At 39.3% G+C, this 12607-nt stretch overlaps 1 protein-coding gene across 2 annotated transcripts; it reads right to left on the bottom strand.

Moving 5' to 3' along the window:
- Nucleotides 1-1516: 1516 nt before the first annotated feature.
- On the bottom strand, nt 1517-8206 carry c9h19orf47 (chromosome 9 C19orf47 homolog). Of its 2 annotated transcripts, none has more exons than XM_047595086.1 (8): nt 8154-8206; nt 6346-6433; nt 6129-6243; nt 5906-5987; nt 5124-5249; nt 4870-5019; nt 3446-3519; nt 1517-3363 (listed from the first exon to the last, which is right to left on the bottom strand). In XM_047595086.1, the coding sequence occupies exons 1-8, from the start codon at nt 8170-8172 to the stop codon at nt 2755-2757; spliced, it is 1263 nt and encodes a 420-aa protein (XP_047451042.1). In that variant the 5' UTR covers nt 8173-8206; the 3' UTR covers nt 1517-2754. The 2 variants fall into 2 exon arrangements, with proteins under 2 accessions (XP_047451042.1, XP_047451043.1); XM_047595087.1 differs by having other exon boundaries at nt 4945-5019.
- Nucleotides 8207-12607: the final 4401 nt, after the last annotated feature.

Below are 12607 nucleotides of genomic sequence, written 5' to 3'. Positions count from 1 at the left end.
AGATTACGTCACCCCCTATTGACTGGATTTGGACATTTCTCATAAAATAAAACTACAACAGGCTGAAACAGACCAACTCAGCTCTCGCCTTAACTCATACCCGCCTCATAAACATCACTATGAGCAAAGCTGAGCGCTCGATGACTTCAGCAGATAAGGATTTCAAAGCGCTAGAGACAGACAGCAGGAGACTGCAGGGACCTGAGGACGAGAAGAAGAGGACGAGGGCGCCCTCAAGGGGACATACTGTCAATTACACTCATTCTAATGTGATGAGGGGTTAGGGAGGATGACGGCTAATTTCACGTATATTTATTTTTGCTATATTTTGTCTGTGAGAGGAGATTAACCAGGATGAACTGTCATTATGACTTCAACCAGCAAAATAACTAACTTAATCAGTAGTGGTTATATAAACATATTCTCAATTTGCTGCCTTAACTTGACCATTGTTTTCCAAGCTTTTCAGTTTGAGGACCTTTACAATTTATCATTCTTCGCATGAAATACTCAATTTTAGTTTTTCTTCTCAGACGGTGTCATTTAAAGTTTAGAGCTCCACAGCTGTAAAGGCTGCAGCAATAGATTAAAAAAAAGACATAACTTTGCATAACAGAAATATATCTCCTTCTTTAACAATGTGAACATCGGTGATTTTGAGACATTAATATAAGTTTCAGGTGGTTTATCTTATTCTAACTCTCTTACAACACATCCTAATTTGTCTTTATATCGTATGTTGAAATTCAGGTATGACTCTTGCTCTATGGAAGCTAGATAGTCCCCAACCACTAACGACCACCTACAGGGTAAGTGGAAGATAATCGATGGAAACAAGTTGGGTCTGACAATAATTTCTCGTTCATTTTTCGAACTTTCAGACTAAACCAGGAGAGATGTTGAGCCTTTAGCTGCATGGAGAGATTAACATACCAATATATTAAGTGTGATTTTATAACGTTATCAAATGGATGTAAATAAGCTCAACAAAACAGTCTAAATTACATGGAAAGTGTTATTTAAAACACTCTTTTAGCCTGGAGTGAAGAACATTGATACAGCAAGTATATTTTCATGTCGGAAGTGAAGATCTGAAGATTTATAACTGAATTCCAATTTAATTACGGATGCATTCAAGTAGCAGAGTTTAACTGAGGTATACTATAGTAACATAACATTTTCTTGAGCATTTTTCCTCATTTAAAATCAGGTTATGATTTAAAAGTGTCCCTTTTTATTCATTGCTTCATACAAATTGACAGTTCTAATACTGTAGTTTAATAAGATGCAAATGTTAGTATAACTGAAATGTAGTGCTGGTAAATGTCATTATGCAGCACTGTGAGTTCAATAGGTTTATTGATAAATGATTTGCTTAATGCTCCCCGGGGACAGGAATATCGATCGTGCCGTCATGTTCATACTTGAAGGACCTGCAAAGTACCGTATGTGCCACAGACATGGAATATAATGTACAGTAAAAAAATAAAAATAAAAACAGACTTAGACATTTGGAATCTTTTTCCTCATTTAATTATCTTCCAAGCAAGTTTTCTTTTTCCTTTTATGTCTTTCAAGTCACAGACGTTTGGGGTTTAGGTGTTGCTCTTATTTTTCCTTAATAAAAAAATCTTTAAATGTGATTTTTAAACATTTTAAAATATTTACAGTGTAACAAAGTACAAGTGTGATAGACCAAAATAGCATACAGGAGTTAAACGACACATACCGGGTAGGGTGAGCTACCTACTGAAGCTGCAGCACAGCACTGGCTCCTCGACACCAGGCCTGATGGCATCTCTGAGTTTCTTCACTTGGATACAAGATAGGAGAAATGTCCACATAGAAAAATATGCAACAGTTCTGTGCAGTGTGAAATCAAGTCTAACAAATCTATACATTGCATTTCAAAATAAACAATACTCTACTAATCCGGCCTTCAAGTAGGTGGTTGTAGAAACTGTTCAGTAACTTCATAGAAAAGTTGCAGATGTGCAGTAGAAGAAGAAGTAGTAGTAGAAGAAGAAGAGGAGGAGGTGGTGCGGTGCTTTTTCTTAATTCAAGTGTTCAACGAGGTTGTTTAGTGTCACCATTTGGATTTTTCTTCACACGTCAAAGTTTAGAAGCCAACACTTTTACACATTTTTTTTTACTACTTTCAAAACATGATACAAGAGGTAATTTTCAGGCGAAGTTAACGATAATCAAAAAATTTAACTTCCACTTTATGGCTAGTCCTATGACTGGTGTACTGGGCATTACATTTTTTGGGGAAAACCTTAATCTGTACAATTTACTTGAGGATTTTTTTTTTTTTAGACATATTTAAGGTCCAGGCAATACTCACATCAATTATTTCGGAGGAGCTCGAGAGCTCGGGTGTGTTGATTCAGGAGGAATCTATAAAAAGGGACATTTATGCAGCAGCATCCTTATCTGTGGAGTCACGAGGTTAAACTATAGCGCTGTGGCAGCTCGGCTGACGTCATGCTCATGCACTAAGCTCGCTAAAAGATAACAGCAGATATGATCAAGTGGCAGAGCAAAAGAATACACAGTGCGTCCCTATTAAAAGCTTAAACAATAATAAAAAAAAAAGGTGATTTTTTCCAATGGCAGCACGATTGAAAGTTTAAAAGCGCGCCAGTTAATAATAATCTACAGTCGTGCATGAGGCAAAGAAAACAAAAAAGGTGGAGATAAAAATTCTACAAAGAACATACAGAAGGAGTCGGACTCTCTTTTTTGAGAGTGTTAGGTCCTCTTGCTGCCAAGTCTCTTAAAAACACTGATAGCCTTAACGTCCATCTGGGCTCCTGCAGACTCTCCTCCTCCTCCTGCTGCTGCTGCTCCTCCTGCGCCTCCTCCTCCTGCTGCTGCTGATGCTGCTGATGCTATCGCTCCCCTGACCCCGGTGCTGCTGCTGACCTTGGAGTTCGCTACAGTCAATCTCTCCTGGGCTTTGGGTCTGGTGCTGGTCACTCTGTTGTCCTGTGTGTCAGCCGCCGTGGCCGACGCAGCAGCGTTTGAGTGTGTGGCGGGAAGTTTGCCCAGTCTCTGAAGAACACTAACTTTGGCGGGTGGGAGGCCGTTTGGAGAGGATGTGGAGGTGGAGGTGGAGGTGGAGGAGGAGGTGGGAGGATCAGAGGGAGGTAGCTTAAATTTTCCTCCTAGGCGCCGCAGGGTGGTCGGGGCTGCCTTTGGGACCTGTGATGGAGAAGGTCTCTTGAGGACCCCGGCGTACTGGAGGACAGAGCCCTCTCCATCACTGTCCTCCTCATCCATGTCTGCAGCCATGTTTCCTGCCTTTGATCTGTCTTCACCCCCGTTCCCTCCGTCAAGGCGGCTGAACACACCGGTGGGCTGCCAAAACACAAGCCTTATAAGCGCTCTACTCTTCTTCATTAAACACATGAAGCTTTAAAGACATACTGACAGGCCTCACCTTGTTATTACTCGTAGTTGTGTCTACTTTCGATTCAGCTCCAAGTCTCGCAAACACGGAGGTGCGTTTCAAACCTTTTTAATGAGAAGAGAAACAAACATTTTACACAAATATTAATGAGTGACTGGCTCGATTGCTTTAATTACTCATTAACAAAGGGAAATAATCAGTTAAAAAGAAAAAAGCTCCACATTTAGCTGATTATACAAGAACACAGAAGATGAAGAGGCAGTTGTGCAGATTGTCAACAGTTCAGACTGGTAAGGTTTTTATGGTTTTACCTATTAAACATGATGTGTTGTTTGCATGAGCTCGGCTACAAGTCTGACTTTTCTACTTAATAAAAGCTTTTGAAAAAAAATACTTGTATTACTTGTAATTACATAACCCTAGTTAAAGTTAAAACAATTCTAAGTGGTAAAGAATATCGATATATACGCACGCATACATCAAGAAATATAGAAATATATAAAAGAATATCAAAGAAAATAGACGTAAAATATAAGAGCATATAGATTTTATTCCTTGATTCTTGTGTTGCTTATATTTTAAAATTTTTAATCTTTTTATTTATAAGTTAAAGACTCAAACTCGTGGAAAATATGAACAACTTAATGCCTTAAAATCTACTCAACGTGACACATCCTGTAAATTAACAATTTAACCTTCTTCTCCTCAGTAAATATTTTTAGTTCTATTTTTGGACATTATATGACTGTGAGCAGATGTGGAAGCAATGTAATCTCACAGCAACAAGGTTATGGTTTCAAACACCTAAAGAGAAGCACGTCAGGTTGACTGGTGATTCTAAATTGGCCGTAGATGTGAGTATAAACTGTTTTTTTGTCTAGTTGCCTAAGTCCTGTGATGGACTCGTACATGGTGTACCCAAAGTTTGGCTAAATGCCAGTCAGGAGAGGCTCCAGGATCTGAGTCTATTGTTATAACTTAAGTATAAAATTATGTGATATTCTGCAAATACCTGTTATTATGTTTATTTTTAATGATAAAAATTTGAGCCAATTTAGTCAACCTAATATTAACATGCTGACATTTTGTTTGGTTGAAGACTAAGTGTCCAATTTCAGTCCAATGGTTTGGTCTTTTGTTACAGCTGAAGAGAAAATGATTTGGAATAAAAGGACAGATACCATCTTTGAGTTCAGAGACAAACTCATGCTGGGGAGGAAGGATTCAAGATTTTTAGAGGGAGGCCAAAGGGGAAAAACAAGCAGAGATTGACAGAGGGAATGATTGTTGTATTAGTGAAGTGAGTAAGCATTAGTGAAGCACAAGGGTCTGAATTACAAAAGTACAGAAGGTCAAACGTTGATCGGGGGCGAATCAGCGGTTTCAGATTTTCTAAGAGTGAGTAACAGCATTAGGTGAGTGAGCTGTCGACGAGGCCACTGGGTCCGGCCTACCTTTCTTGGCCTGCTGGGCCAGGATTCGACGTGTACGAGGCGTGGTGCCCTTGGGCATGTTGATGATGTACTTGCCTTCCATCTCAGCTGTCACACGCCGGCGCTTCACCGCTGGCAAACCGTTCCCCTCATCAGCTGGCTGACTTACGACTGACGAACAGAGCGGCGGGTACACGGGGATTAAACAGAGGTAAAAAAGGTGACACTCGGGGCTAAGGAGGTAGAGGAAACGAGGGCCGATGGGGTCAATCTACCTGCTTTGTTACTCTTGTTTGCTTGCATGTTAGACACGGTGACGGAGAGGCGGTTGTCGGGTCGACGGGCTGGGGTGGCCGGCGGGGAGTCATGGCTCAAAGCGTTGGCAATCATGCGAGTGGCAGCTGAGGACAAGAAAGCCCACATTTAAATAGCTGTGAATGAGCTTGTTTCCAATTAATCAACATGGAACAACATGAGAGAAGCAGAGCAGAGGAGGAGAAGCAGGTCTTCTATGATCTAGTATCAGAGCTAAATAAATAAGTGATGCAGTTTGTTTCGCGGCCTGGTTTTCAAAAGTAGACTTCGACTATGGATGTCTATGGATTAGAGGTCATCAGACTTTAAATAGACGTCTAAATTTATCTGATGAACAACTACCCGACTATGTCGAGTGAAACTAATTTGAAGCAGCAGCCAGACAGTACAAACAAGTAACATGGTTTAATGGGGTAAATCAGTTTAGTGCATCCGTTGCAGGAAGAATAATTTGCTAGATAAACAATTGTGATATATTAATATCAGCTGTTTGTCTCATCCACATGTCTGACATCAAAACTGTATTTGTAATCACAAATCAGTCTCTGTGTTTATTTTGTTTTTATTACAGAGAAAACTAAATAAGATAGTTACTGTTCATATATCAACTATTTTATTAAAAGTGATTCATACAGATTCTGATCAGCAAAGTCGTGCAGTAGGTAGGGGACATTAAACACAACCAAAAAAGACAAGATAATGTCACGTAAAGACCTTGAAAAATTTAAATACTGTTACTTACGAGTATTTGCAGTTCTTCTGAGCTCGGCCTGAACACTGGTCTGTCCTGAGGAGATGGCTTCTGTTGCCATTTTGCACATGTCCTAAAGATGAAAATGTCAGGAATATTAATGTGAAATTTGCTGCATACAGTAAAGCCGTCTTCTACGCAGGTTGACGCTGTTATACTCACACTGAATAAGTTCCATTGTTTTATAATTACAAAACATCTAGTCGGGCCTCACCTGCCTGTAGACCTGCTTGGCATGTTTAAGGATTGCAATGATGTCGCCAATGACAGTAATGCCGAGGTCCATCATGATGTCTTTACTGAGGTCCATCAGCATGTTCTTCTGAATTCTGCAGCGATACAAATAATGACGGGAAAATGTGAGGGAGATGAAAAAGTGAAAATGTGGAAGTGTAATGTTAGAGATGTATGAAACAGGAGCTGTTAATTACCTGTTGTCCACGAAGGAAACTGCATATGTGACAGCGAGACCGGCTGGGATCCCTGCATCTTTAAAAAACTGAATCCACTCTGAAGTGGCTTCAGAGGAAAAAAGACAATAATGTTAACAAGACATAATTTTAATAATTGTAAATAAATAGGTAACAAAATAGGATTACAATGTTGGTCTTTCTGATTATTAAGAGCTTTCATTTTTTCAGTTGTGAACAAGGGTTCATCCTGAACGTGCACTTAAACTGCTTTTCAAACTTTTATTTACAATTGCCAACACAGTAACACATCATTATCAAGGGAGAAAGTGAGAGAAAAAGGTGCAGACTAAACAAATCTCGTTGAAAAAATAAAAACACAAAAACCCAAGTCAGACAGACACTGATTCACACGGGACCAGTGTGTTCATAGGACCTCTGTGTGTATAAAAACGAGCCAGGCTATTTGGTGTGCAATCATTATTTTACAGTCATGGTCTATTCACACTGGATTAGGATAAGAGCAGCACTCCTCCAAAACTAAAAAATGACCAGCGGTTGTGTGTGAATATTGCTCCAACTAATGACTTCTTTTCATGGTGGTGATTCATTACTTGGTCCGTGGTTTTAGAACTGTTAATAAAGCCAAACATCTGTTCAGTTTGCTCGTTAAGTTTTCACCATCCCTCACAATATTTGGAGAAACTTCCCTGTTGGCTGCGATCCATCAGTACTCATTAAAAAGCGCGTTCCTGCTCCCCATACACACGCCCAATTCCAGATTCCTGTTCATCAACATAAGTCACAATACAAGTCCTAACAACCTATATCTACACATTAAAGCACTATTTCTGGACTACAGTTTGTATATTATAGTACACACCCTGCTGTGAACACTGTGCACAATCTGTACTGTTTATATGCTCATATGTGGGAAAAATTAAAACAAAACCTACACAAAAAGCTGAATCCAACAGACAGCTATTATTAACACGTTAAATTGACAAATTGTTTTAGTTTTGCTTCATTTAGCCTGTTCAGAGTGGAATAAATGCAGATGATGATCATGGCTGTCAGTAGTACTGTACTACAGTAGCAGAGAGGCCTGACACATACCAGCAGTGGGAGACGTAAACCTGACCAGACAGCAGCATGCTGAGTTCCAACACATGCTGACCACGGCCAGCTGGAGGTTATTTATAACACTAATTATGGGACGTCTTATGGCAGGAGAAAACAGATACAGAGTGAAGGGAGCACAACAGCTGCCACAACAATAGCTCATCCAACACACTGTGACAAATTCACACGGTGGCTAAACTCTCAATCGACACTTTAGGCGTCTAAACCGGTCAGAGCCACAAATAAAACACAATGGATCGTTATGACGTTAGGTTTACTAAATGAATATTATCAATGAAACGTGGAAATCTGTGTTATAAATTTGAATTATCTAGTACCGATCAGCTAGCGTCAGCACAAGACGACATGCTAGCTAACTTAACCCACTTACAGATACATTTAACCATAACCTCCACTTTCCCTCCTGTGGTAAATTTAAATCTGAACGTGAAAACACACATTCAACATAGCACACCTCTAACAGGACCGGCTGTGTTAGCACTCGGTGTTAGCATCGTCTTGGCGGTAGCTACAGCCGTGAATTAAAAACTCCGCTCTCAGTCATCTGCGGCTCTTAGCGGTGAACAGAACCGGCTCTAAAAAGCCAAGACGGTGTTCAGAAGTGTTCATGTTTAATTCGGAACCACTGAGACACGCTGAACGATACCAAGTGTTAGGGCTGGCTAGCCGGGCCTTTATGCTCTCACCTGTTGTCACGGACGCCATGTTTACGATGAACGTGACGTCAGCCGCATCCGGTTTTCTTCGTTTTCTTCTTCGTTGGATTTTAGCGGTAGATTACATCTTGAATGTTGCACCGCTGCCATCTCCTGGAGTAAATTCACCCATACATTACCCAGTACATGATCTTTATGAATTATGTTCCTTAGGAAGCTTTAATCTTGCCCACCACCACTATCCTCCATCCACCAATTCCATTTATTCATTCTTTCTTTCTTTATTGAATATTTTAACACATGGACATCCTTTTGAAAGGCACTGGTTTGACATTTTTGCTGAGTCCAACTATTTCAATGTGTAAAATTTAATTTGACTTAACTTTGATTTGAAAGTAAATAAAAACATGAATGTATTATTTGTTCTGTTGTTGTGGATTATAAAACTGATTTTGGTTTACCTTAACTTACTTTGTTAAAGTTCTTTAAGTTGTTGTTAATGCAATCAAATGTGTCTAAAATCATCAAATAGATCATGATTCTCAATTAGTGTTGTTGATTTGTGGAGATTGTACGTATTTTAATGTTGCTGTACCCTGTAGATATGATTGTTATGCTTCAATTCTGTTGGAATTGGATGTAATAATAGTCTTATTTGTATAAATGTTAGTGTAAATTTGATTATTTCACATTGCCACCGTCACTTGTCACTGGTATCATTCATTACAACATATTATTATGATGGCTGTGAACATACACAGAAGCAGCTGTTATTCATGGCCAGGTCAACCTCTGGTATTTGTAAAAGAAAGAAAAGCCAGTCCCACTCTTAACCTTCTTCTCATCAAGGCCTGACATGAACAAATCTTCAACCTTCTGTCAAAACATCACCAGAAGTGCTCATTTGTTATACAATCACTGATTCATAATTTCTACTAATATTTTAAATAAGACCATAAAAATCACATTCCTGCTTAACTCTAAATAGCTTTTTGTCTGTTGACGGTATTGTTCTTTATGTATTTTTATACACAGAATATGCAGAAGATATCGCTTGTTTTTTTGTAAACTGCGTGAGTGTAGAGATTATGGAGAAAGTGTTTTTTACTGATGTGTTAAACATGGCTGCTGCTTCTCCTTTTTGTTCCTATAAATCTTCATGTGCACATTTTCAACATCTGAATGTTTGATTACACATCAATCAGTCATAGTTCACGTTATCAGCGACAACAAACATATTTTTTAAATATCCATCCATGACTCCAACGGACCCTTATCGGAGCAGCCTTTTAAACCTGAGGGAAGTGAAGGTGTGACTAACGACATTAATCACTGAGTCAGCTCCTTTGTATTGTGCATGCTGGCTCACCGGCGAGGTTGTGACACAACTTGTCCACCACCAACCTTGTGACACAAGAACTGGATAACAATTCACGTTATCAGTGGCAGCTGTGTTCATGCTGTGACATGTCAAAATGGCTGCCGTCACGAGGGAACACTCATGTTGGCAGGAACAGCCGCGTCGTTGTCACGGATGCCAGGTCAGGGCACTGACTCACAGGAGTTATCCCAGTTAGCCACTTGGGAAGAGGAGTAATGTAAGTTGAGGTCTAGTCAATTGGTATGGGAGGGACAACAAGCACGACGTAGCATTTAGAAGTAAAAAAGCTTGGAACATAAAACCAGATCCAGTGTTAACATACACTTAGTTGCAAAAATCATTAGGTGCATCCATTAAATTCCTATAACACTATCTAACAGTCCTGCAGTAAATCCCCACTTGTTATAATATTGAGATACAAAGGTGATAATTCACCTGACTGTTTTGGTTTGTGGTGCTGTTGTGAATTAAACACAAATGTGGAACGTCGTCACTGTTTATCATTTCATACCGACTCTTCAGAGGCTTCCTGAAAGAAGACGATCTGGTGAGGGACGTGTCTTCCTCTGCCTGACTGAAGTTTAGAGTCACGTGAGCCACAAACATCCCCACAGATGAGAAAGACATTATGGAACTGACTGGCATTAAGCCACTCTCTAATGACACAAGTCGTTAGGAAATCTAATGTGTGTTTATTTTCTTCAACAGGGCTCAGATTTACTGACTCACAGACGGAGGATGTCAAACTGAAGAGCGGAAGGATCCAGATCATCATCTGCCTGAGAGAATATAGTTTTATTAGATTTCAAAGCCCATGTTCACATCAGAGTGCAGTGCAGGATGTCTCAGCACAGCAAACAAATTGAAGTATTGCACCGTAAAGACTCCACAGTCAGGCAGAGAAACTCGTTCGGTGAAGTGACAGGATGCTGTCTCTGTCCTGCTCCATGGACTTTATCCACCAGACTGTCAGGAAACTGAACTCTCTACCTGCTCTGCCTGTGCTGCATCCTAACTCACACCCTCTCCCCAAAGTATATGGACATTACACACATTACATTGACATCTATATTATATTATATTATATTATATTATATTATATTATATTATATTATATTATATTATATTATATTATATTATATTATATTATCATTCCATCCCTTTTTGCACCATTTAACTCCGGGATTGCACCAGCCAGTGTCATGTGCCATGTCACGTTTTTCTTTTTAGTCTACTTTGTATATACGGACATTATTTTTAAATCTTGATGTTCGTACACTTTATGTTTTTTATTCTTCGTAGCATTGCTGCACCATTGGCCTTTGAGGAATGAAATTCCTGCCTGTATGTGTTGCACACGTCAGCGTCAGAATTGACAATAAAGTTGACTTTGACTTGATTTATACACGATATCATCACAATAACGTTATCATGTATAAAAACAAATCTCTCCGTGAACCACAGATAACAGTTTTAGAACATGATCTATTTAATGAGTCCAGCCACTGGTAATGTTTTGAACAACTCAAAGAACTACAACAAAGTGGGTTTGATTGAAAAACGACACTCCGCAGAAATGGAAAGCAAACTAATTTTGGGCTTCTTGGGCTTCCCTCCCTACAACAGTTTATATATGGCCGCTAGGGGGCGACGGAGGCTGGTAGTTCATTGAAAGCACACGCAGCCGGCAGTCGCTTCAGAAGTAACCTATTCCAGTATAAATTAGTCGGGAAGACTCCTGTATGACCTAAAACCGCACCAGCTAACAAAAGCAGCCACTAATCATGTCGCTGTTCCCCGTTTCACAACCAGCAGCAACACGTGCATTGACCTGGGAGCCTGTTTCTGGCCACCTGATGAAAGTAAGAACAGTATTCACTCCTCATTCAGCAGTGGTTTGGTCTCCTCTAGCTCTAGCAAGTTATTTATTTAGCTACTCAGCGTCTTAAGCCAATTGCAGTTAGTGTTTAGCAAAAAATAAACAAACAAAAAATCTGCTATGGGTGAAACATTGGGAAACTGATGTTTTGCATCTTGTTAGGTTGTAAATATTTTGTTCCTTGTCTGTTGCTCTGCGCTTTTACATTTGGTGTTCAGGGTTTTCAGTGCCATGTCAAAGAACTGTCAGGCAATAAATTATTATGAGAGACTAAACACTCAGTATCTGCTTCAGTGTTTGTTTGTATTGTCAAACAAAAATAACTAAATATTCAGATGGATAGATACTTTATTTATCCCGAGTGTCCAGAACCTTCACATAGAAACAGATATGAAAGATGTTTAAATTATATAGTTGTGTGCGTGTGTGTGTGTGTGTGTGTATACGTTTTTTTTTTGACAATGAAGTTTTTGTTGGACACTCAGTTGCCACTTCATTAGGTACACCAGTAAAAACACAAACCACAAACCACATCCTCCAAAGTGAAAACGCAGTTGAATCAACAGCTATCTTAGTTGCTTTAATCAACTACCGAACCATGATCTTCAAGAAGCAGAGCTTTACTGCAAGACTGTAATATTAGAATATACTAAAGTGCATTTGTTTCCACTAGTGTACCTAATTGGCATGTTAATAAATTTGATAATGCTGCTTTGAAATTGATTCTCATCTTCATTTTTTTGACATATAACATGAGAACGGAAATGACTGTCACAACAGCAGTTCAAACTGCACGGGTACAAAGACATGATCACTTTTGCCTTCGCTCACCTCTTACTGTTTCCACTCAAGTAACACAGATAAGAATTAGGCCCACATTATACAGCGGCTAAAGAGCTCAGGGAAAGTAAAGCATTGAACAGCGAGACGCATGTACCTCATAATATATTGTGTATTTATTTCACAAACTGGATATGATTGGCATTTGTTCAAACCATCACTAAAGGAGACAGCTCACCCAGAAAAACAACATAATCATGTAAACTTTTCACGCTTAGCAAATAGGGTCAGAGGCTGAAATATGAACACAGAGGATCAAACATCAGGAACTGCAAAAGCGACATAGCAATCGTGTCATACACTTTGGTCCTCTACAAGAGTAGAAACAGATGAGAACAAAGTTATAAAAATAAGTACTTTAAAATAACAAAAAAACAAAACAGT

This window comes from Mugil cephalus, chromosome 9 (genome assembly GCF_022458985.1).
Source record: "Mugil cephalus isolate CIBA_MC_2020 chromosome 9, CIBA_Mcephalus_1.1, whole genome shotgun sequence".
Taxonomy (NCBI): Eukaryota; Metazoa; Chordata; class Actinopteri; order Mugiliformes; family Mugilidae; genus Mugil; species Mugil cephalus.
This window is presented reverse-complemented; position numbering and strand designations above follow the sequence as displayed.

Coding starts and splice junctions, on each gene's coding strand:
- c9h19orf47 (XM_047595086.1), bottom strand. Junction 5,988..6,128: donor CCAAGCAGGTCTACAGGCAG/GTGAGGCCCGAC, acceptor TTTCATCTTTAG/GACATGTGCAAAATGGCAAC. Junction 5,250..5,905: donor CAGAAGAACTGCAAATACTC/GTAAGTAACAGT, acceptor TCTTGTCCTCAG/CTGCCACTCGCATGATTGCC.